General features: G+C 34.0%; 1 protein-coding gene across 1 annotated transcript; it reads left to right on the forward strand.

The window, feature by feature from the left end:
- Positions 1–14,030: 14,030 nt before the first annotated feature.
- LOC135194148 (uncharacterized) lies at positions 14,031–26,404 on the forward strand. The gene is made up of 4 exons (XM_064219019.1): positions 14,031–14,218; positions 15,013–15,167; positions 17,307–17,446; positions 26,260–26,404. Exons 1-4 carry the CDS (start codon positions 14,112–14,114, stop codon positions 26,341–26,343), a joined length of 486 nt encoding a protein of 161 aa, XP_064075089.1. The 5' UTR covers positions 14,031–14,111; the 3' UTR covers positions 26,344–26,404.
- Positions 26,405–27,640: the final 1,236 nt, after the last annotated feature.

Genomic DNA, 27,640 nt, shown 5'->3' on the forward strand with positions numbered 1-27,640 from the left:
AAATACATAATAGAATATATAATGATATCCTCTTGACATATTTGGGCAACGATGACAAATCTCAAGGAAGATATCCAACGCGTTATATGTTATAAGTGCAAAACTACATGCGATTGGCAAGATCGACAGATGGAAGGGGGAGAAAATTGGTCTAAGTGGCAGGCAAGTCAGACAACGCTGTAAAGAACAGTACAGATTAGACGGGACAAAGAAAGCGCATACAAACGCTGAAGCACAGGACTGAAGACTGTTAATGTTTAATGTACGGGCTCTTAGTGAGGATATTTAAGAGTCAGGATGGCCCATTACAGAACCGTTTTGACAACGTCAGCGCTTTACCATTACATTATTGTGTGCATCTCTACCTGCAACTACTCTCACCAAAGGTAGAACAAACGGACAGATTTAAAAAGTCGTTTAGTACTTATATTAGTAGTTAGATTTTTAGCAACAGTTGGCTGTGTCCACGTACGCGATTATGCTAATTGTGTAAAAATTAGAGCAAGTAGTTTGGAAATAAACATAATTTCAAGTCCGTCTAGGTGGGTACTACCCACTCAGAATATTTCACCGCAAACAGCAATACGTTAGTAAACCATTGTAACTAGAGGCACAAGGGACATAAGTTCTCCTGTTTGCTGGCGTATTGTTAATGTAGGGCGTGGTTAATATCTCTTATAACAGCAAGTGGTCCAAAAACCGCTCTACCAATTCGAAATAAAAAAAATCCTACACTACATGTATTGTTAATAAAAAAAAAAATAGGCAACGTAACGGGCAAATATTCGTTCATCTAAATACAGATATGTCAAGAGATACGAGTCAATTGTAAGAGCCCTTAAATCAAATCGATACTACTGAAGGTTCAAGTTCTGTTCAGAAAATGTAATCACGAACATCGAATTACGAGTATTCCTAGTTTAATATTAAAATCGAGCTTTAATTCTGATTCATTCCTGTCATTCGTTAATTTTCAATCTCTTCGAATATTTGGCTGTTTCATGATCATCCATTGCATGATCAATCGCTATGACAGTTTTCACTTCAATGCGTCATGTGGTTGTCACGTGATGAGTGTATTCGTGAAAATTTTCACATTAGCATTACATTAGCAGCCTGTAAATTTCCCACTGCTGGGCTAAGGCCTCTCCCTTTGAGGAGAAGGTTTGGAGCATGTTCCACCACGCTGCTCCAATGCGGGTCGGTGGAATACACATGTGGCAGAATTTCGTTGAAATTAGACACATGCCGGTTTCCACACGATGTTTTCCTTCACCGCCGAGCACGAGATAAATTATAAACACAAATTAAGCACATGAAAATTCAGTAGTGCCTGCCTGGGCTTGAACCCGAAATCATTGGTTAAGATGCACGCGTTCTAACCACTGGGCAATCTCGGCCCAGCCGACAATTTTTACACGTATCTTATATATTATATATATATATTATAGTATGTATATATTATAATAGCATAAGCTGATTTTTGTCCCGGCGATTTTGGAGCTATCGCTGCACAAAAAAAATCGGTTATGGTCTTCTTTTTAGCTCTGGCCGTAGATGTGCAGAAAAATGAAAAGGATTCTTGATTGAATTTAATAAATTGTTACGATTTAACAAAGAAATAATTTTAGCGAGCGGATAAAAGTTACTGGCCGGTTAGAAAGTGGTTATACGTCTGTATAAGGAAAAAATATAATCATTTAAATAGGGTTCCATCATTTTGGCGCCAAATATAGTTGAATGAGTTGTATAAGCGTGAAGTTTCGCGGGCGACCCACTAGTCTTTATTTAATACTAGTTGTCCCCCGCGGCTTCGCTTGCCTTTTAGGGTATGGTCGTCAATGTCCTAACTTTATGTTCCCGTTCAACTTATTTATCTTGTATTGTTTTTTCCCTAATAAATATAATAAAAGAGCTTGAACAAAGCTCTAATACCAAGCAAACTATTTTTTATCTTCTTTTATATATAACTAGTTGTTCCCCCGGCTTCGCTCATTCTTTTGGGTTTGGTCGTTAAGTGTTAGACATAAAAGCCTATGTTTTTCCTTAGAGTTCAAGCCTACTTCATACCAAATTTCATCAAATTCGATGCAGTAGTTTGGCCGTGAAAGATCAACAGTTAGACAGACAGACAGACAGAGTTACTATCTCATTTAGAATACTAGTACAGATCTTAAATGCGACAACGAATTTGTAACTAACATTATGAAAACGGAAAACCGATAATTATACAAATTTTCATAGACATCATCAAGATTATTGACAAGGCTATTTAACATCTGTCAATATTCTTCACACACGGGCAAAGCCGCGGGCGTAATCTAGTTCTCTATATTATACCTCAAAATTAAAGTTCTATAAAGTGAAAATCTATTTTCAATATATAATGTGTTCGATATTTTATATAACAATTGCATTTAAAAGGTAGTAAAACCTTAAATTGAAAATAAATCTTTAGGGTTAACCATCGCACATGCTTGATTTGTGGTAGCTGTAGCAGACATATTGCGGTCCTTACGACCCCACCCGAATAAATCCAACGACTACGCGGATTTATGAACTCGTTGAGGGTCAGGTTAAGCGCTTAATTTAGTGGTGAGCCTTTTAAATGTATATACTTATACTTGACTTAACTATTTAATTCGTTTTAAAAAAAAAATTTTTTTACTTGAGATTATAAAGTCTCCCCTCCACTTCTATTTGTATGTCTGCCTGAATGTGATAAACGCAAAAACTTCCAAACAGATTTTCATATTTACTTGTTCTTTGTGCTAGCCCGTCTGGGTAGGCACCCACTCATCAGATATTCTATCGCTAAACAGCAGTACCCAGTATTGTTGTGTGCCGGATTGAAGGGTGAGTGAGTCAGTGTAACTACAGGCACAAGGGACATACAACAAACATACCCTACCTATGTATATCATACAATAAAAAAAATGGTTTTCAAAAGATTTATGTGTATAAGTCGTTAAGATTTTGTATAAATTGGCTGAAATATGACGATAAACGATTTAACAAGACCCTCATCCTACGCGCGAAGCAGTAGCTGGAAATTGATAAAGAAAAAATCTTGAGCTAAAGTTTAACCCGTTAATGCTTCGAACAGGTATAATAAGTTAATGATATTTATATATTTAATTTGTAACATTTAGGAGTAATAGTATAATATATTTAAACCAGCGCCCCGTTTTTAATTGTTTAAACCGAAAATCGGAATGTTGCCTTCAAAAGGGGAAATACCGCTGGCATTCTTGCTCCGTCAAGCGGTCACGATCATTACACGCGGTACCATTGCTATTCTGATTTTAATTTGCTAATACTTATTGAAGTATTCAATTTAATCATTATTTTATTCTTTACAATATTTGTATATTCTTTCTAGATGTCCGATTCGATTTCGTACGAGTGTAATGAGTTATTTGTTTGTTGAAAAGAATTTTCTTAAATCCGATCACAGATCCACCTACAGAAACGCTCAAAAATCATAAAAATCTTCCAGCCGTTTTTTCTGACGATTTTTTAAATGACTGACTGACATACAGCATTAGTGACTGAATGAAATTTTGATATTGATGAAGGTAGGTGAGCACTAAAGAAAAATTTTTAAAATTTTTTACCTAACGGGGTTAACTATTATTGAAGGGGGATGAAAGTTTGTATAAAAAAACAATATTTTGAGAGAAACACGATATTTTATTTTCAAGCTTCTACTTTTGGGTTAAAAAAGGTGTAATGTTTTTTAAAAAACATCACCCAAGAAAGGAAAATTGGGTATGAATGTTTGTATGAAAAAATCAATTAATTGCTCTTGTATTGATCGTTCTCCCTGCCCTTCAATAGCTTGTATAAACGTCCTTGTCAAGTCAAAGATAAATTGTATTAATGTTACGAACAGAAACATTTTATTATGACTCAGAAATTGGTCTTTTTGTTAATATGACGTAATTCGTCATAGCAATGAACGCAGACAGACCGATATTATGAGTTTTCCATTCTTGATTGACAGCTGGATGTAATGGAAATTTTTTGGATCGATTAAACGATAGATTTGTATGTTTACAAATTTAAAATAGTGAACGAAAATAAAATCTATATTTAAAAAAAAATAGGTTTTATTATAATGCTGAAAAACTGAAAAAAAAAATACAAAACCAATATACATAAAACTTATAGTATGAGACGCAGGGTGTTCGAAGGTATATAATATTAAAAAAAGCTGCATTTCTTTTCCCCGACTTTAAATTTAGACTATTGTCATAACATAACATAACATAATCAGCCTGTAAATTTCCCACTGCTGGGCTAAGGCCTCCTCTCCGTTTGAGGAGAAGGTATGGAGCATATTCCACCACGCTGCTCCAATGCGGGTTGGTAGAATACACATGTGGCAGAATTTTGTTGAAATTAGACACATGCAGGTTTCCTCACGATGTTTTCCTTCACCGCCGAGCACGAGATGAATTATAAACACAAATTAAGCACATGAAAATTCAGTGGTGCCTGCCTGGGTTTGAACCCGAAATCATCGGTTAAGATGCACGCGTTCTAACCACTGGGCCATTTCGGCTTTCAACTTTCAACATTTGACAATTGACATGACAATTGAATTACATAAATGTGGTCTTGTATTAAATCATAATTGTTATACATTTATTTTATTACACCGACAAGTATTTGTTACAAATATTTTTAATCTGGTAACACGGGCGTTTATAGATACTATTGATGGCGTATAATTTATGGTAAGTTAAGTGATTAACTTTTTTGATAAAATTTTATGTACTAACTAGTTGTTGCCCGCGGCTTTGCTCGCGTTGAAATTGATTATATTACAGAATAATTTAAAATATTACGTTAATTTAAGGCCTCATTTGTGGTTCGACTTTCGTGGGCAGGATACACCAGACTGCTTACGCTCGACCAGGCTATTTAGAACTGTTTATGTGATAACAGTCTTCTCTTATATCTACTTTATTAATTGTCATGGTGAAGCATAGTTTAAGCGCGAACTGTACTCTCTTGAAATTAAAGGGGTATTCTGATGGTATCAAAGATATTCGTGGAATATACACTATTTCCCTTTTAGTACATCCAGTGATAACTGTAACCTATGACATTACGATAGAGAACCCTTACTATTAGTCTGGTTCCGTTGCATATTTTTTGAGGTGTTAAAGTCCTCAGTAACATTATTGGCGCGCCAATCTCCTAACATAAAAAATGACAGATTTCAAGACTATCCTAAATACGAAATTACAACCACTGTTTCAATAGAATATCCAGAAACGCTTAAATACATATCTACTCATTTCTTATCAGTACCCGAAAAATAAAGATTTATGCTTATAACTTCAAAAATGACGGATTTCCAGACTAACCTACAGAAGAAATATCAACCCCTAGAGGTAAAATATGCAGAAACGCTTAAATACATATCTACTCATTTCGATACCCCAAAAATTACTATTTAGTATTACTTTTGAAATGTATATAAATATTATTTATTATGTACTCGAGACTTAATTCCCATCGTCTCGGTCAATGATCGATTAGAGAAGAGTTTCGGCCAACACTTTAAGATACTCAGCGGGTCGTTTAATCTAGTGCCGAGCACAAAAGGCAAAGTTCCTTGAGACGACGCGTATAGTGTGGGTATTTTTCATCCTGACAGTTTATCATCATCTTCGTTGATCGTATATTATTAACAATGGCGTGGACTATGTGTGTCTTTGACGTGTGAAGTGAAATGATGAAGAAATCTTCTAATAAATTAATGAAATATTTATATATATTTGGATAAATAGAGCAAATAAAATTACAAAACATATTATATATAATCTTATGGTCCAGTGGTAAGGACGGCCATCGCAATGCTTTTAGGGGGTAGGAATCCCACAATACCCGGTTGCCCAAGGGGCCCGGGTACCTTTCTGAAGATTTTTACGGCGTGAATAAAAGAACTAAAAAAAATGAGTTAGAACACACGCGTCTTAATCGATGATTGCGGGTTCAAACCCAGACAAGCACCACTGAATTTTCATCTGCTTAATTTAGGCATGTAATTCAATATAAAGGGAAACACCGTGAGGAACTTGCATGTGTCTAATTTCAAAGACATTCTGTCATATGTGTATCCAACGAGCTGCATTGGAGCAGCGTGGTGGGATAACCCTCTCCTCAAAAGAGGGTGGAGCCTTAGCCCAGCAGTGTGACATTTATAGCCTATTCAAATGGAAATAGGAAAAAAGATAAACAAAACTTAGATTTACGTATTTCATGCGATTTGCTAATAACACAGCGATATTGTGCACTACTAAGAGTATATGATTAAAATATATACATCAATAATACAACACTATTGCACATAACTACTTATTTCCACTTTAATTTTACTTCCGATAACAGTTTCGTCGACGTTCAAAACGTCATTTTTTCGCAAATCAATGTCTTTTTTCCTGTTATGGTTGGAATATAGTATACATCTATATATATATATACACACTTTGTATAAAGCAAGTCATTTAATGTTTCAATTGTAAAATGTGTTCTAGATGCATCAGGAACAGTGGATTCGGGCGTTCCTGATGTATAACTAATGCAGATATATTCCCTGGCTACTGTATCTGGGTGAGTTTACAGAGTATTATATGACTAGTGGTCGCCCTTTGGTCGAAATTGATTAATAAAAAAATAAAATGCATTGATTTGTAAGTTAGAAATAATTTGGCTCAGTTGGTTGATACTTTGTCACTATTCCAATACAAAAATAATAATAAATATCAAAATGCTTTTTAAAAATTTTGACATGACGTGTGTAGTCGTTGACAGTCTGATCGTAACGTCGAATAAATATCTAAAATACTAAACAGATAACGTCAAATACTATAACAAGATGATGGTCTAAGAAAATTAGGCAGAATGTTTCCCGCCTTGACGTTAAATATATTCGCGCCACCGACACTGACAACAGATTATACAACAATATATCACTAATCTTTAGTATTTATTCAGAAAAGTAAAGTTGACAGATCATGTTGATTTTAACACTACGGTTTTCTTTTCTCGGAAACAGAGAACGCATAATAGCTTTCTCTGGGTTTCGATACTCTATTTTCAACTAAACAGATTCTAGATAGCTGCGGTTTTAGTCTAGGATCGGCATCGATGGGTTTACTGCACGTTAACGTAGCACAATTTACGGTCCTGCGTTTTAAATATTAATAAAATAACGTTAAATTGTTAACTAAACATTTGCTTTGGATTGCATTGGCTTTGGATGCAATGGATATCATCTAATTTCGTTTAGAGAAATTTAACAATACAGTTTTACAACTAATTTAGTTTTAGTTTTTAAAGAATAATATATATAATAGTAATGCCTCAATTTATTTAAAGAATTTCTAGTATTCTTATATACCCCTCCATTTAACGCCATAATATTTTTTTTAGTTTTTATTGGTAAATAAATAGGCTCTTCGGATTTTTAGACGTTCAAAATATACTGTCGACCTCTGCAAGGTTGAAATCCTTCATTAATTTTAATCTAACTGTCAACTCACAGATGGCAATCTTGGAACTTTGCGTTTTACTTGGTGGTAGAACTTTGTGAGAGTCCGTCTGGGTAGATATCAGCCCAAACAGCAATACGTTGTATTATTGGGTTCCGGTTTCAAGAGTGAGTGAGTCAGTGTAACTACAGGCACGAGAGACACAATAACTTAGTTGCCAAACTTGGTGGCGCATTGGAGATGTAAGGAATAGTTAAAATAAGAAATTTTAATAAGGCACTATTGTCTATGGGCGGTCACTTACCGCCATGTGGCCCATTTGCACATCAGTGTACCGATTTCTCAAATTCAATTGCAATCAGCTTTCTAAGACATACGTACCAATATTCGCCTAGTAGATCATACTGCAACTATTACAATTCTTCGTTTCTATATATCATATGGTATCTCTGGTGTGCTTCGTTAATATATAAACTCATATTTTGTTATATATTACTACTGCAGCGTTACCCCAATATTATATTATTTCTTAGACCGAAAATAAAATGGAATCGTACATTTACAGTCTTAATCAGTTAGTTTACTTTTATTTTTTAATTTTCAAAATGTATCAACAGTCGCAGATAATATTATCAACGCAAACGTGGTAACTTTTGTAATTAAAACAAATCTCAAAGTTTGTAACCGGTTAACAGCTTGTTATACCAAAGATTTCTTTGTTTTATGCCAAGAACTTTAGAAAATATCGCAAGTGAGCGTTCTGTGGAAAGTTTTTATTGATATTTGAAATTTTATTTCGTATTTAATAACGATATTTGTTTTCGTGCTCGTCTTGTTAGGTAACACTCATTACTTATAGTATTGTTGTGTTCTGGTTTGAAGGGTATTATTAATTTAAAAAAAAAAGTATAAAACCTTCTTTCTAATTAATAACTTTTTTATACTAAAAACACACTAAATCAGCTTAATTTTTTTTTTACGCTTTATGTGATAGAAGTGTAATATTATAGTGCCGAGTACCGACGTTATCATAGTCAATAGCTCTCATGCGAGCTACTAATCACATCTGGAGTTTCACGTAAATAATTTGAAGAGTTAAGACCTAACGGTGTAGTTAGAAACTTTGCGCAGAATGTTGATAGAATTTATTATTAGACAACAATGAAGTCAAAATGGAGGCAAACTTTTAAAGCATGTTCCACAACTAGTTGGGACGAGATGACGCGTTTCGTTTCATAATTTATTGTTTACACACAAGTACCTTCATGAAATTCACGCTAATTGAGCACACAACCGGAGAACCCGTAAAAAATTTTACTTATAAAATTATTTATTTTAAATTAAAGAATAGTAATGAATAAAAAATATGTCTAATGTAATTATCTTATTTCAGTTACATATATATATAACATATACTATTCTATATTATAATATATACAAATGTGAATTAAAAATAATTACTGTATGTATAAATCTTGATCGCGTGGAATGGTGGCAAGAATGCTATCATTTCCCTGTTGAATCGCAATTCCGATCCGCTGGGCAAAAAACCGAACCAGCCCTCCTGTCACCAGCGATGGCGAGGTGTTATAATTTACTTGAAACTATGGAAAACAAAAGTGTCCGATTGTCTAGTGTTGCAATTGTTGATGCTGCGCCTCGTGTCGAAGAGAAGACGGTATGCGAAGTAACTCGCATGTCAGTAGTCTCACAGCGGTGGCAACATCGTAGTTTTATACACATATAGTAAAACCTTCCCCGATATAAGTTTTATATATAGTGGTTCAGTAGCTTTTTCATTTAGGACTACAAAATGTCAACTCATTTATTACCATAGCTTTTATCAAAGTGGATACTTTACACCTGTATACGTATGTATGTAGTACACAGCTTATATTAGCTTAAAATCTTTGAAATATTACATATATATACTAGTTTTCACGAGCAGCTTCGTCCTAGTATCAGTAGATGTTAGGTTTAAGGTATGAAGAAGCATGTCAAGTATATAAGCCTTCTTCCTCAAGTAAACCCCCACCTTGCTTATAGCAAAATTTATCAAATTTAGCTCAGTTGATTGGCCGTATAAGTGCAGACGACAGAAATAATTTCGCATTAATAATATTAGTAAAGATTAACCAAAAGACTACTCCAACGTATAAGGGTCTATTCTTTGCAGATACATACCTTATTTAGTCGAGATAGGCTATTTAACAGCTTCCCCACACATGCCCACGCACCAAGCATTCAAAGTATCTACTCGAGCAACGTCGCTATTATTTTGCCGAATATTGGCAACACCGGATCCGGTGAACGAAATGATGTCGGATCCGGTTTTCCGGATTGGAATTCGCAATCGTTAGGAAACCTATATGAGACTGTTTGTATACTTGTTCTTGTCCGTGTTTTTTTTTTTTAATATTTCATCCCAGTCGAAGTCATCAAGTGTAAAGTTTACTAATCGAATAACAAGAAATACTTACTTAAAGTAATTTAATAGTTTTTAAAAAATGTTACTTTAAATCATAATATTTTTTTTTTTTACATTAACAGCCTGTAAATTTTCCCACTGCTGGGCTGAAGCCTCCTCTCCCTTTGAGGAGAAGGTTTTGGAGCATTTTCCACCACGCTGCTCCAATGCGGGTTGGTGGATTCACATGTGGCAGAATTTCGTTGAAATTAGACACATGCAGGTTTCCTCACGATGTTTTCCTTCACCGCCGAGCACGAGAATTATAAATACAAATTAAGCACATGAAAATTCAGTGGTGCTTGCCAGGGTTTGAACCAGCAATCATAGATTAAGATGCACGCATTCTAACCACTGGGCCATCTCGGCTTACATTTATTAATTACATCTCGGCTTATTTTAATTTTACGTAAATATTACTATACTATAAATATTATTTTATTCTGTGAAAAGGTTTTATGCAAGCTGGATAAACCTCACCCACTCGGCACATATTGTACCGCCAAACAATACTTATATTAGTAGTTATGTTCCGGGTTGAGGGGTCAGTGAACCAAAGTAACTAAAGGCGTAAGAAACATTATACATTCAGTTTAGGAATTACGATAAACTAGCCGAATCTGCGTATATACTATACTATACTCGCGAGAAATTTCTAAAACTCTAACTATACTATAAAACTTGGGTGCCTCGTGAAGTGTTATGGTGGGCATTGAAAGAGAAAGGTTTGCCTGGGAAGTATGTGGAGTTAGTCCGTGCTATGTACAGGGGATCCTGTACCTACGTCCGATCGTCTGCCGGCAACACCGACCAGTTCAGTGTGGCTGTAGGGTTGCACCAAGGGTCGGCTCTAAGTCCTTACCTCTTCCTGCTAATTATGGACGCTCTAACGGCGGACATACAGGAGGAGGCACCCTGGTGCATGCTTTTTGCCGACGACATTGTACTGGTTAGTGAAGATGGACCTGAGATCCAGAGCAGATTGGAAGATTGGCAACAGAAACTGGAGAATGTTGGCTTGAAAATCAGTAGAACGAAGACTGAATACATGTTCTGTGATTTCGGCGGTCTCTCCGGTCCTGAAGCCATAGCGCTTGATGGCGTGGCCCTTCCAGTCTGCTCCGACTTCCGGTATCTCGGTTCACTCATTCAAGGCGATGGCGAAATAGATCGAACGGTGAAGCACAGGATTAACACAGGGTGGATGAAATGGCGGCAGGTTACGGGAACAATTTGTGACCCCCGTATTTCCCTTAAACTTAAGGGGAAGATCTATAAGACTATGGTCAGACCTGCTGTTCTATATGGATCAGAGTGTTGGGCTATAAAAGGGATGACTGAAAGACAATTGCATGTGGCGGAGATGAGAATGCTGAGAGGAATGTGTGGTGTTACGCGAATGGATAGAGTAAGGAATGAGTACATAAGAGGAAGTTTGAAAGTGACACCGGTAACCGAGAAGCTATCCGGAAACCGGCTGTCTTGGTATGGGCATGTTATGCGGAGGAATGAGGACCATGTTGTGAGAAAGGTTTTGAAAATGGATGTGGATGGATATAGAGGTAGGGGACGACCCAAGAAACGATGGATGGATTGTGTGAAAGACGATATGGTTAGAAAGAATGTTACTTGTGAGATGACGTCCGACAGAGAAGTATGGAAGAAGAAGACATGCTGCGCCGACCCCAAGTAGAGTTGGGATAAGGGCAGGAGGATGATGATGACTATAAAACTTGAGAATGTAAAGAAAAAAGGCACATATCATTCCGCAGTAAGTAGTCGAACTAACTCCAAATCAAATTTTATTTAAATCGTTTCAGCAGTTTAAGCATACAGTAACAGACAGACTAACTATAGCATTTATAATATAACTACATTTATAATAACCAGTGGGCCACCTGCGAAGCTTCGCGTTTATTCAAAATATTTTTAGGTTATGTTTTGTTTTGATTTCATTTCATTGTAAACTGCAAGTCACTCGTCTACATTTGGCAAAATGATAAAATCTCTTTTAAATGAATTTTTTAATATCAAATGTACATTAGTTCAGTTAGAATTGCAGTTTGTCGAAAACAATTTACTTTTAATTTTGTTTATATTTTCCATTTTGTTTTACACAGCCGTAGTACCGCTCTCTAACCGGCCAGTAACTTGTTTTCGCTCTCTATAAAATAATTGTTTGTTAAATTGTAACAATGTAATAATTTACAATCAAAGATCTTTATTTTCTGTACATCTACGACTGTAGCTCTTCAAAATGAGACCATAAAAGATTTTTGATGTGCAACTATCATGTTATAAACTTAAATCATGCAAAATCAAACCTCGATAATAAATAACATTGAGTATTTAAGTATCACTATTTTTATATAACCCCAAAAGTGTTTACCCCAACCCGCCATTTTTATTACGTCTTTTATTTATGTTTACGTACTTATATTTCCTGTGTGCCCTGTTCGAAATATAAAAATGTTTATTTTTTTTTTTACATTTGTGTAAGTAGGTAATGTATGCGTGCGTGTTACGTGCCAGAGTTTTTAATAAGCCAAATCTTGTTACAATTATTAAAATTGAGATTTTATTCTTAGCTAACGTGGTATAAATAGTAAGGAATATGTTATACTTATAATACGTGAAATTGACAAGCTATTTAAGCGATTTTAAAAATTTAAAAGTCTTATTTTTTTTTACCTCGTATAATAGCCGAAGAAATCAGAAATCCGACAATAATAAATTAAGGAATCAGATACGATCTTTTAAATAAAATTAATATGACCGATGTCTCAATAAATTATAAAGTTTTCAAAATATGTTTAACGAACGATTTGAATACATTTTGATTCGTACCAAGCATCGATAGAAAATTTAAATTACTAGTATTTTTTTCTATAATCAAAGTATATTTGTTATATTATAGAATTATACAAAAGAGGCTTATCAGCATTACATACAAATTTATTAATAACAACATACTTTATGAATTAAAATTTGTATCACACGTCTCACAGACGAAAAAAAAAAATTCAATTCCAACAAAATGTATTAACGCACCGGCAAAATGGATTGCGGGCATTTAAGGCTCATTTGAATTCAGTCTTCGCATTCGAAATTCGAATTTGTATTTGGAGGGAAACGCTAATACCCTTGATTATACTGCATTCATTATAAGACTGATTCAAGAAGTTTTTATTCATCCGTCGGTTTGAATGCTACGTGATTTCATTTAAATTAATTAGGGTTTACGAATTTTATATGGAACAAAAGAAATTAATTTCAGAGTTATGGTTATAAAATTAGTTCAAACGTGTTAAGAGATACTATTTCGAATTGATATTTGGAACGTACCAGCATAAATTCTGTTTTATTTTCTTCGCTTTTTGAATTATAGTTGGTTTGCTTTTGAAGCGGGTCTCTTTAAAATACCGTTACTAGGCTGCACTATTAAGTTACTTTTGCTTGAATAAGGCGAACAAATAAATTTGACGACAATGGTCACTTATGCGAAATAAAAAAAAATTATGTTAAAAAATAAAAATATATATATTGAATACATATCTTGAGCGACGGAAAGAGGACGAATAGAGGCAGTACTATACTATTGCCGAAGTAAGCGCTATCTAGTGTTTTGAACATAATGTTAAAACATTAATTCGTAATATATATAAAGATATGGAAACAATAAATTTGTTTCGCGATATTGACATTATTAAAAAAATATATATGTTTTATTACTATTTATTTAAAAGTATATAATGTATTAAAGTTATATAAATGAAGATGGTTGGCACTAATTAGCGTATAAGACAAAAAAAAACAGAAAAATGATAACGTTGTTACTTTATAAAAGCATTATTCATTTTTTTTAAAGCATTAAATAGATAATAAATTTAGTTATATTAAAACCTCATTAATTCATTTAATTAATTTGGCCGTGTTTTATAATTTGATATGTCATAAACAGATAGTTTAAAAATGTCCGATGGCAAAATCATTTCAAAAACATTCGTCTAAAATGGAAAATAAAACATAAAAAAAATGATTACAATAACGACATGGCAAACATTTTTATTATAAAAAAATCGCTATAGATGATGTGAATAAAATTGTTGTTATCGTTTTACAACTTTTTCAAATTGATGCGTTTCAATAAAATGGGTAAGCTGCCGTATCTGTACACCGATTCCGAGGAGACAGAGGAGACATCTAGTTCCGTCGAAAATGTTAAGAAGAAGAAGCGTTTGTCGTTAGTATTTATGAAATTATTGATTAACAGACGCGAACTTCTTTCATAGTTAGCCCCGTAAGCACAACAAGCGCTCCGGTGCAAGCAATGTTCGCGCTTTCTCCCATTTGATAGATATCCTAAAAGATTTTTAAAAAATCTTGGGCCTTTTTACTTCAAGTCTTGAGTAACATCAGCGAGGCGCTTCAGCGGTTTTTTCACGCTGTATTACAAGGCCCTGTTCATAGTGCTAAGGTCTTGGCCAATCTCTGCAGTTTCCACAACTGTTCGAATGATAGAAGTGTGTGTGTGCTGGTGTAAGAGTTCACTCGTTCGACGAATCTGATGAGATGGCAATCCGATGCGACAAGAGATAATTCAACCGGCTTTACCTACTTTAATGTATCTTACTAATCTTTATATATTAATTTTCTGTACGTATGTATGTAACTGAGCTGATCCTTAACGGATCGATTTCGAAGGATGATTTAGATTTTACCCGGTCGGTGGCGCTGCGATAGGGGAATAAATTCTTAATCTTTCATTTCATATCTCACCCCGATTAAGTCGGGATGGGCAGTTCGTATGTATTATAAATGCAAAAATGTACTTGTTAATATGATTATTATTTGATCACGGTCGCTTGGCTATGGGATATTGAAGTTTGGTATAGAAGAGGAGAATGGAGATTTATTACGAGCGAAATAGACGTAACAGCTAATCCCATTACACCTTATATAAAATAACAAATGCTAATTATATTTGCTAATTTGTCATTACAATTAAACGCAATAAGTATATTATCAAAACCGTAGGATTCTAAAATTCGGAAACGGAAATATCAAAAAGAAGAAATGCAACGTCCACAGTAAGTCGGAACCGGATCCAGATTTCCGAAGCCGGAGCCGTTCGAGTCAACGGATTTTCAAGCAGAAGCTGCGTGGTATCCTGAAGCACACTGAGAGAGAATGTAAGTTCATAAACGTGGACTATTAAACGTTAAAATTAAATCAAAATATACTTTATTCAAGTAGGATTTTAAGAGCACTATTGACTCATTTTACAAGAAATTCAGTAGTTACTCTTTACCATATTTCAAATACAAAGTTATGTTAATCTAATACATACATATTTATATACATTTATATACGTCCTACCTTTACTTGGTGTCCTTATGCAAGCCCGTCTGGGTAAGTACCACCCGCTCATCAGGTATTCCACCGCTTAACAGCAATACTTGGTATTATCGTTTTCCGGTTTGAAGGCATCTTAGATTCCAAGGCTGGCGCATTGGTGACGTAACGAATGGTTAATATTCCTTCAGAGCCAATGTCTAGAAGCTGTGGTGACGACTTTTCATCAGGTGACAAATTTCGCCTTCCTGTTTTATAAAAACAAAACAGCTATAAAGTATATTTCCTAAAATACTGTATAGGAAAATTGCCTCGCGTATTTTTCAACCTACTGGGTACGTACTCGTATGTTTGTAAGTGAGTTACCTTTTAGGTAATTACCCAAAAATTGTTTTTAAAACAAGCACACGGTTAATAACCATAAATAACGTTACTCACTAAAGAGCACTTCATTTCATTCAGCAACTCGTACCGAATTCTAAAAAAAATCTATTACCTTACGTTAGCATATTTTTCATAAACTTGACGTTTAAAATAGCACTCATATATTCAAAAATATAAGCTCTTATATGTGAGTGCGGTAAAATGTTTCACAACGAGTAAGTTTGTTGATGGAGTGATTTCGAACACATCAAATTGGGACGCCGATAGTATTAAACCTAGTTTAATTACGTTGTAAATGTTTTGTATCCTTATTACAAAGGATAGTATATTAATAGTAACAGATAATAAATATAGTTTTTTTATATTAATTAATAGTTGAGAAATAATAGTACCGATTTTGTTATTACTAACTTGGTTGTTGTAAAGGTTTGTTTAGGCTATTACAAGAACTTTTGGAATCGTAATTTTATGGGATTCTAGTAACGTAAAGCTGGTACGAAATGTACATATATTCTAACGCGAAAATGTAGGAGATACTTGCGATCAATTAATTACGTGTGTGCTCATATTATAAAGCAAAAGTCAGAAGGACCGCGCGGAACACTAGTAAAGCAACATAAGCGAATACATATCAAACGTGAACGCAAATTTCCGGTAGAGCGAACGTCGCGTTTTTTTTAATACGTTAAAGTGTTGAAGCCCTTGTATCAATAACTAATTACACTATTTATTCATTATTACTACAGAGCCCTCCGTCATTGCCCCTACTATAATGCGGCCTTCTGGAGTACTGTCAAATATTATTGACAATCAAAGACAATGAGATTTAGACATGACAATATAATGATTGTTATATTCCTAGCAATTTTGAATTATCTACCTTCTGTTTAATAATCTGAGCATGTAGATATGTTATTAAAATACAAATAAATTGGTATATCTTGTCTGGATCATTCATTGATTTAATAATCTTGTGTTGAGTAATGCGTTATTGATTAAAGATTTCTAAGCAAAAATATTTAAATTTATTAACTGGCAAAGTTATAAATATCTGTCGAATTTTATTATAACATATCCCTATATTTTAATATAATTATCCAGACAAATAAGTATCGAGTTTAACTTGGATTTAATATAAATCATCCTAATAGGTTAAGTATACACGGCACATTTTGTTGTCATAAGCTTTAATACCTATTAGTCTATATTCAAAATGGCGACAAGATGCCGCCGTAGCAATCGCCGCCATTTTTAAAGTTTAATAATATTTTCTGTGTTACTCGGTTATTTTATATTTAAAAATAAAAAAATGATTCAGTTGATGTAAATTTATTTAATTATGATTTTCTCTATAACTTTTGTCGTTCATAATTTTTGTAAAAGGTGGGCCATAATATGTTTATGAAAATTTTAATTGTCTGTTTTGCAAATTATGTATGTAATGGTGGTTTTGTAATAGTATGTCCCTTGTCCTTGTAATTACACTGGGTCACTCACCCGTCAACTTAGAATGGGTTATGAGTGGGTGATACCTACCAAGAATGGCTTACGCAAATCCCTAACACGAAGTTGATGATAAAATATTTATATAGCATCAGACGAGGATGACAGTGAGCCATCTCGATTGTTCCGCTCGCAAGATCGCTGCCTCGTTGGACAAGTCCCCAGGCCAGCGGGTTCGAAGCCTGGTCGCGGCGGTGGGGTCGCCATCGTTGTTAGGAAGAATACTAGTGTAAGTATGCTCCTGGTATTCCATATTTAAATAACTAATTAGCTTTCAATTATACTGCATTATAGCTATACTAGCTATCGCTCGAGGCTTCGTTCGCGTTTTAAGGGTTAGTCGTAAAGTATAAAAAAGTAGCCTATGCTCTTCATTGGGGTTCATCTGTTGCTTCATATCGAATTTCATCAAATTGATTTATTAGTTCGCCCTTGAAAGCGTAACAGCCAGAGGAATATTGCATTAGTATCAAGAATTAGGAGATAAGAGTATTTTGCAAATGTTCATATTCCGTAGCGAGTAAAGGATTTAAAACGATTTTTAAAAAAACTTACTCGATTATTTTGCATGAATTTATTTACGTGTCCTTTCTCTCCTAAACTTGTTCAACAGCTGACCGCAAAACGATTGTTTTTAATGATACTTTCACCTATGTAATCTACCTAATTGGTTTTAGGGTTGATGTCATTACGACAGTCGCTAAAAGTTTGTATGGACTTATAGTATGTGTTAATAAAGTTGCTTTTAGAAATAGATAAAAATATCAGTGATATATCACGTTTTAGTATTGACTGATTTTCTCGCCAGTTCTTATCGGTAGAACCGATTTAGTTTTGCATTTAATTCAACACTGTAACACGACGATATAAAAGTGCTTTTATGATCCTACTTGAATAAAGAATTATTTGATTCTGAGTGGTAGGACTTTGTGCAAGTCTGAGTGGGTACCGCCCACTCAATACTTATACTACCGTAACACAGAAATACTTAGTATCGTTTCAAATTGAAGTTTGTGTAAGCCAGTGTAACAAGGGATCTAAGATTTAAGTTTCCAAGGTTGGTGACGCATTGGCGATGTCAGGATTGGTTAATATTTCTTACATCGCCAAGGTGTAGTCGGTGCTGACTAGCCTTTAGGTAGCCTAGTTGCCCGTCTGTCTACCCATTCCAAAGAAAAGGTCTTTAATTTAAATGACTTCCAGGAAGTTTTCAGAGAAACGGTTAATAATTTCTGTATAGTTAATTTAGCATCTGTTCGTTTTATTTCAAAATTAGCTACCCATCCTGGTATCACACGGGTACAATGAGGGGTACCGGTATAATATACACAACTTTTAGGTTGAAGAACAAACATAAACGGAGAAATTCTTGCTTTTTTCGATCACTATTTTTGTACACTACTAAGAATTCTTGATTAATGTATCTTTATTATATAATATAATACTATTACCCTTAACCACTTATATCCGCTTTAATTTTCCTCCAAAGTTCCGATAACATTTTCGTCTTCGTCATTTGACTTTAGTCTTCTTGTGGTTGGAATAGGGTATATTTTATACTTATCTCATCATCAGCATATATTCTACCGCTAAACAGCAATACTTTGTATTGTTGTGTTCCGGCTTAAAGGGTGAATGAGTCAGTGTAACTACAGGCTCAAGAGACATAACTACTTAGTCCACAAGGTAGGCGCATTGGCGTAGTACGAATTGACTATAATATATCTTACAACGCCAATGTCTAGGTGACCACTTTGCCGGTTTGCCAGTTTGCCAGTCCGCCTACTTAATGGCATAAATATATATATATATATATATATATATATATATATATATATATATATATATATATATATATATATATATATATATATATCACCCCAAAAACTTATAAATGAAAGTCAAATATAACATAAAATATATCCATTACATTCATACATATGTATTAAGACGATTTTCGTAAGAGTTACTTGTTTTCAACAAATTACAATAAACACGAAGCTTCTTTTAACTCGCAGGAGTACGCTTACGGTAATATGTATATTATAATATAAAGAATCCTAACCTTCCTTACGCCAGCTCTACGTGTTATGGTATCTTTTAACCTATTTAGCCCAAGAAATTTTGATCGTAATTCGTAAGCTATAAAGACGCTTTTAGAATGAAGCTATTTATCTTCTATGCCGGTTAGTTCCGTCGTATGTACTGGTAGGATGCACGTGAAATAGGGCTTAAACATTGAAAGTGAGGGTGATAACGGGACGATAGGGAGCTCTTAACCGCGATGTGAATAGAGCTATGAAATAACAGAACTGCCATTATTTAGAAAATATATATATTTTTTTGGTATCTATTGACAAGTTTATTTAACTGTTGTGGAATTTGTGATGTGATTGGTGATGTAGTTTTAAATATGTGTCATTTTAGAAGATAAGATATTGAAAATAAAATGCACAGCTTTGAAGTTTGAACCCAACCACAAAACATTTGTTCTATTAATGTTAGATTTAAACTCAACTCAACACTTTTTTTACTATAATTGCTCTCTTATACATAGTTTATTAAAATATTAAGTTTCTTTTATACCGAAATTTTTCGGTTTTTTTTTGGTATTCATTTATTTGTTTTCTCTTTTTTATTTCATATAAAATAATAATAATAATGTAATAACTCTGTCTGTAATTCCCGTTTGTCTTGAATTCAGTCTTGTAGTAATGAGTCCATACGTTATCACCAACAAATACGGAACGGCCGTACCGTTCTTTCAGAATTTTTTTATTAAATGATGGTATGTCTATATATTCTTAACTCTTTTAATAAGAACTTTGTATCGTCGGATAGTTTGGCACTCGTTCGCTCCATTTTTCACTAGAAACTCCCGTTGGATCTCAGTTTAAAGCCGAGTGAAATACGAAGGCTCCGACTTTGATTCCCGAGTGGTTTCCAAAACGTATTCATTACATAGATAAAGCTCGTTACATACATTTACGTTTTAGATTTGGAAGATGATAACATTTATTGAAGATAAAATTATTATATTAGCATATATTAACAAACATTAACAAGATATGATATTGTCTATTAACTATGGTAGAAGATAGCCGAAGTCATTCCACAGGACTGTTTGATTAAATCCATGCAAGTACGACTGAGTTTTCATGTGTCTGTCTATGTTAATTTATCGGAAAACTGCACGTATAGGATGAAATTCTGCCACTTATGTCCAGTCGAGCATTGTGCGATAAGCTCAAAATATGCTCCTAAACAGGAGTGGAACCTAAAGCCCAGCAGTGAAATATTTGCGTTCTGTAACCCTTAAAAAAGTCTGCCTGATTCTTATATAATGTGTTCGATTGTGAACTATATTGTCGGCCTAGTACCTAGATTATTGGGGCCGTGGTTGCGTGATGCGTTTGAAAGAGCTCATTGGGGCATGACCCATTTCAGACTACAATAGGCACTTAAAGTTAATCCGTGCGGAGATTGGCCATCGCATGGTTTTATTTATGGTAACACTCGGTGTCTTGATTCGGTTTTAAATGTGTTCTTCCCGTTTCTCGTAACGCCGTTGAAAGCATGAAAACCCGTTGGTTCGACGTATTAACTCTTTCTTGTGCTGGCGTTCCATCCACGGAATAGTGCACTTGTTCGTCAGACACTAGTGCACTATAGTATGTCCTGCATGGTTTCCTTGTTCCCTTGAGAACACTCGCCGTGGCCGAAATCAGTCATTAGGACTCTAATGTATTCTTAAGTTTTCCTTTTGTATTTTTTTTTTATTTTCCGATAAATTTTACGAATTGTTTGACTTTACTTAAATTGGGGCTCGAAAACAATGCTAATTAACGAACTTACGCAATTTTCGTAATATTATGTTTAGGAATTTCCAAAAATTCAGAACAATTAGCACGAATTCTCGGATGTAATTGGACTTTATCAAAATATCAATGGTTGGTGTTGGTTCTAACAGATTCATTGTAGTATTACATTTTTCACTGAAATGGGTTTTGATAATGGATCTGTTTGTCGCCTGGTTCATCGTTTACGAAATTCGCTAGTGTTACTAACTAACATACCTGGTATGACGTCAGGTTTGTTTGTAACGGTTTTTATCAATACTAATATTTTATATGCGAAAGTAACTTTGTCTGTTTATCTTTCTGTTGCTCACATGATGAAACGTAATGAATATAATGAATTTTGGTATGAAGCAAGCTTGAACGCCAAGGAAGGACATGGGCTACTTTTTTATTCCTAGCAACTGACGCCCAACCCCAAAAACTCGAGCAAAGCCGCGGGTGACAACTAGCTTAAAATAATCTTCTGTAACTGTAATTTTTCTATCTACTGGCATTGCATAAATTAAATTATACAGGCAATTCAAGGCAGGCAAGCTCACAATAATAAACAATAAAATATACACCATAGACACGGATATTACGTCTGTGGAGTTTGAAGGGAAAATATTATTATTTATTTTGTTGTCAATGCTTGTCATAACACTGGCACACCTGCACTTCAAATTGTAATACAGTATATTGTATTGTGCAAAATCTCCGCAAATGCTCTCTACTCCCTTGAGTGTGTGTGTGTGCTTGTATTATATTCTTCGTTGCTATATAATATAATTCTAATAATGAGTAATATACATATTATATATATTTAGTTTGTTAACTAAAATTCATATTTATCTAATTGTTATCTTTAATTCATATAATTAAGAAATTTTAATAATTATAAACAGTATATAAATATATATTGTTTTTAATTGCAGGGGTCCCGTGATGGCCACATTTTTTAAATCGTAGTTTAATATTATTTCACCGTATATTTAATTATATCATCAGTCAGATGAGCAGATTTGATTTGTTCAATTCCATTTATTCTGGCAACTTATTTAGTAGCAACGATCTCTGAATGTAAAACTGAAGTTCAGTTGAAACAGTTATGCTAATAGCACAGCCTGGTCTCACGACGCAAATGAACCTGAATTTCGTCCATAGGCAAGCTACGTGGAAATTCGTAGGTTAAAATTGATCGAGGCCGAATATTGTTTGGGCATTTGACTGATATTGTAAATTTATGTCGATAATTCGACACGAGCAGGACATGTCTGTGTGAAATTTTGAACGATTTCACTCAGAAATCATCAGAAAGGTGCCTAAGGGGGTGAAGGTGATCTCCCTCCCCGCACTCCTTGCTAGTGCGTACGGCAGCACCAGGCTGAGGCTCTATACGTTCTCGAATTATTTTATCATGGCTAAACCTAACCTGACCCACCACCCACATATGGATAAACATATGAAACTAGTACATTTTAAATGTCATCGATACGTCGTTTTGTAGGATTATGTCGTTGGTTTTGGTTTGAGGTATTCGAGTCATTAAAAGCAATTATCTTGAGTAAATTCTCTAATGCGTTTACGTATCTAACTCGGCTCGGGTAACTGCTTAGAATTTCTCACATATTTTCTTCCTATAATGTATTATATTAATTTCTAGTCCATAGTCTTTAATGGGGCTATGAGGTATAATTTCTATTTAAAATTCATCTCGTTTTCGAAGCTAATGGAGAAATATCGTGAGGAAATTTGCTTGTGGTGAAAAAAATGTTGGGGGCTGTAGTGGAACAGCAATTGACCAACGGTGGGTCAATTAATGGTTGTTACAATAGACGTGGTTGCTGGGTAAACTGGGTAACCGATCATGTCCGCTCATTAACGTGATAAATTAAGATTTGTCTAATTATTTAATAGTAGTCTAGTTTTATGCCTATTATTTTTTATGCCTAACCCCTAAGTAAAGCAGAGATCTGTTATCTGTTAAGCTGAAATCTGCTTTACTTAGGGGTTAGGCATAAAAAATTATTCATTTGATTTGGTTGTCAGGTGTTAGACTAAAAGTTTACGTTCATATTTGGAGCTCGAACTTGCTTCATACCTAAATTTCATTAAATTCGGTTCAGTGGTTTGGCTGTGAAAGAGTAACAGACAGACAGATAAACAGACGGATATACATTCACATTTGTAATATTAATCTAGCTTATACTAATAACACCACACTGACTATACAGAAAGATATGCCGGTTTGCCCATGGAATCTTGAAAATCTTATTACTTGTGCTTATTATTGAGATGGAAGACTCTCTCTTCTTGTGGTGGTAGATATGGTACGTCTAATTGTGGGGAATCTGGTAGAAAAACACGACGCATAAATACTTAGCGCGAAGTAACTAATCCAAGGAGGAGTAGAACTTAGTATATTACTTGATTGTCTTATCAGACATTATTATATTATATCACCAAACAGCAATACTTAGTATTAGTATAAAGGTGAGCGAGCCAATGTAATTGGGGATGTAAGGAATGTTTATGGGCAGTGGCACTTACCATCAGGTGACATTTGCGAGTCCACCTGCCTAAGCAATAAAAAAAAATCCACACGAAAATAAGGTCTCATACAAACACAATGAACGTGCAGGTTTCAAGGATCACACAAAGCAGTAACAATGTGGAGAGGACCAAACCGCAAACGCTGCAAAATCTAGACCATATGTGCGCTGGGAAAACAATATTAAAAATATACCTAGACCATAATGGCTTCAGATAGTTTAACACCGTGAAAAACTGCCATCTTTGGAAACGGTCTTCATCTAAAAATAAAACGTTATTGCAAAATTGAAATAACAGGATTGATAAACGTATACTGTGTGGTTAAATATAAATAATAATTGACTTAAAATAACGATGCTCTTGCCACTGTTTATTGATTGGCCATCATTGGCTCCAATTAAATTGGACCGAAACCACAAATAAGCTGCTGAATTCGCTGCGAAGCGATGGAAATGCTAATGGTGTTTGGTAAAGTTTATTCTGCCAATGCAGCAGAATTTTAGTTCTCTGTCAGTTTGATTTTGTTTCTCAGCTGTTTATTTAATTGGAGAAATGTTTTGACTGAACTCTTTAAGCACATATTTTGAGCAACCTTAGTGTTAATATTTGCCAATTCATAAATCTAAATTGTTTGTTAAAAAACATAAATAAATAATATTATAAATGATACAAAACGGTGGAGCTGTAAGAATACTTGTTGACTTTCAGGCTGGATATATTATAAATAATTCTATTTAACAGACATAGCTTTATATTTGAAATGTAAGAAAAGAGAAACTACTGTGTTTCTTGCCGGCTCTTCTCTTCAGAATCTACGTTCTGAAACGGTATTAGCTTCACTCTTAATAATGAATTTAAAAATGCTTTTAAAAGCTTACTCGAATAAAGTATATTTTGATTTTGATATTGCATAATAAACTTGGAATCTCTTCGTCTCATTGACAAGAGAACACATAGACTTTTGCTTTCTAGTAAGACATTTAGAAGCTCTTCACTAAATAGTGTAAAGCAAAGTTGCGCTGTCTGTATGTCACTGTGTATGTGTGTGTTTAGATCTTTAAAACTATGCAATGGATTTTGATGCGGTTTTTTTAATAGATACTGTTTCAAGAGAAATAAATAAATAATAAAAAATATCATCATCACATACATTATTCTGATCCCAATGTAAGTAGCTAAAGCACTTGTGTTATGGAAAATCAGAAGTAACGACGGTACCACAAACACCCAGACCCAAGACAACATAGAAAACTAATGAACTTTTTCTGCATAGACTCGGCCGGGAATCGAACCCTCGGAGTGGCGTACCCATGAAAACCGGTGTACACACTACTCGACCACGGAGGTCGTCAAAGGGTTTATATATATAATAGATTCATAATATAGTAGAGAAACACTGATAATTAATTTGAGGTTCTTAATTTTATGTCGTTAATAAGCACATTTTTCGCGCTTACATTGCAAACGCTGGCTGATATAATGTACTACAGTATTGTACATCTAAAAAACGGTCTACAAAAAAGTCCTTGATGTCTATCGCTTAGGGATAAACCCACAATAACCATATATTTTTCTCTACTTTTGACAAGAAATAATGGTTTATTTACGAAGCGATTTTAAGCAATAAAGCATTAATCCTTATCCTATTAAGTACCTTAAATACAATATTTCGAAGATATTTAAAATGCAAGGACAATGCGGTTGGTATTGTCTAGAAACAAATAAGTTGTGAATGTTTTATATAAAAACATTTTGTAGTATATTTAGTATCAGAATTGCACCCGTGCGAAGCAAGGGCCTGTCGCTAGTACTATATGTAAAAGAAAGTTATTTGTTAATTAACTGCTGCTAGTTATTTGTACGGTGTATTTATATAAATTGTATGTATCACTCTCGCAATTAATTAATAACGTTTTTCTTTATTGGTTAAGTTAAGAATTAAAGTAAAACAATACAGTAATGTAAGATAATGTTATAACAATGTTCCCGGTTCTAGCGTATCCAGAAGAGAGCTTAAATTTCCCGCCAATGTTTTCTTTTTTTTAAAATGTTGCCCGCTTCAAAAATCGTAGCGACAACATATAAGTAAATTATTGTTTTTGAAGTGTTCAAAAAACTTTAGTTTTGTAAAATTCAAAGCATGGATACTGTAATTTCATTAGTTCGGGATGGCAAAATAAAATTATGTTTTACAATGATGCTCCAATCTCTCTATATTTCTTTACAATGCTACACAACCATCCAATTGTTTTCCTTATTACAGCTCAATCATTTTTAAAATAAGAAATAGTGTTACATGCCAGTATTAAATGTTATTCCATATAAAATAATATTAATTAAAGTTGTAGAAATTATAGATCAATTAATTACAACAATAATTGTATATAATTATAATATGTAATAATAATAATAATGTGATATAATGCAATGACATAACACCATATTGGAAGCTAGGGCTACTCGCTAACAATACATTAAAAATATTATACATTTGTGTTGTTCTGACGTCGTGACTTGTTGCAAGTTTGTAAAAATTCACGTCACGACATCGTATCGGTGTGATAGTCCTTACAAATCAAAGACGACTCACACTTTCAATGTCAGTTGTTAAATCAAAATCAAACGACTCTATAATCGTTTTATGTTTTAGATAATACCACGTCAGCAGAGTTCTACAAGCAGTACCAAGAAGAGGAGGTGGACCAAGCGTGTCGATAGGAAACGTTCTTACTGAAGTTAAATTCAAGGAAACCGTCAGGATTTTGTTTATAATAAATTAACAGATTTGAAACCTGTTTCATTATCTATGCTAATGTGTAAGTATGTATGTCTGTTACTTTTTCAAATCTTCTTTTGGTATGAAGTAAGTTTGAAAGTCAAGGCAGGAAATAGGCTTTTTCATGACAACCAACCCCTAGAAGAAAATATGAATAAATCTTGCTCTGTTAGTACTGTATGCCTTTCTAAACCATTCATTTGATTGTGCTGAAACTTGGTGATCTTTTCTGCGTACGCCCCTGATATATGCATATGTATGTATCTAACATAAAATATATATTTTGTACGTTCGTCCTTTAATTTAAACGTTTTATGTACACTACCTTTTTTTATCCGTATATATTATATCCGTATATATCCGTATATAGTAGTCTCGCAGAGATTTGAAATATGGATTTGGATAATCTATATCCAAAATAATTACGAAATAGCGGTTATTCGCGTACTCGGGTATTTAACATGTATGTACTAGAAACAAAACTATTACAGAAAGGCATTTTTTTTTATAGACATCATTAACAAATTATAAATATATATAATGAATGAACATCGGCATGATTTTGCAAAATCGCACAGATAAGATCTTAAGTCGTCATAACATATGTTTTTTTATGAAATGAAATGTAATCTAGTCACGATAAAGGCACGTCGACGCTGGTGTTAATATATGACAGTAAAGGTTCTTTTTGATTTGACTACATTAATTAGTTGAAAATTTCGAGTAAATTGAAATAATTTCATCGCATATGATGTCATTTTACGGTTCTCGCTCGAGAATTAATTCAGTTATCGTATACATGTACGGAAATGTTCTATTAATAGACAATATCGGATGGGATTTTGAATTTGAAGCAATTTTTGACTTTAAATGGTTTCTATCGTTATTCGATTATTAAATTTAATAAAAATACCGTTGCTAGAATATGTGAATGGTTACCAACGTTTGATGTAGGGCTATTTTGTAACGAAAAACTCGAATCTCACCGCAGTACGCGTGAAATGATAATGTGATATGTAACATTGAGTTTAATAATTATAAAAAATATAGGATACACGTATCAAAATGGCGTGTCATTGTAAATCGGTTATCATTTCCAGAGAGATACGAGGTGAATTCTTACAGAATCGCACTGCTGGTACGAAGCGCCTCTAGAATTTTCGTACGTGTACTTTCGGTAGATATGTTCTAAATTCAAATCGCGAAGTCAAATCTGATGAGAATTGTTGTAAGATCTTGGTAACTCTAGATCATT

The sequence above is a fragment of the Vanessa tameamea genome, chromosome 25, assembly GCF_037043105.1.
Source record: "Vanessa tameamea isolate UH-Manoa-2023 chromosome 25, ilVanTame1 primary haplotype, whole genome shotgun sequence".
NCBI classification, from domain to species: domain Eukaryota; kingdom Metazoa; phylum Arthropoda; class Insecta; order Lepidoptera; family Nymphalidae; genus Vanessa; species Vanessa tameamea.

Excerpts from the sequence above, each read along its gene's own strand:
- LOC135194148 (XM_064219019.1), top strand. The coding sequence starts at position 14,112 with ATGCGTTTCAATAAAATGGGTAAGCTGCCGTATCTGTACACCGATTCC. Across the intron at positions 15,168-17,306 it reads GAAGCACACTGAGAGAGAAT|CATCAGACGAGGATGACAGT; the intron begins GTAAGTTCATAA and ends ATATTTATATAG. Across the intron at positions 17,447-26,259 it reads TTGTTAGGAAGAATACTAGT|ATAATACCACGTCAGCAGAG; the intron begins GTAAGTATGCTC and ends TTTATGTTTTAG.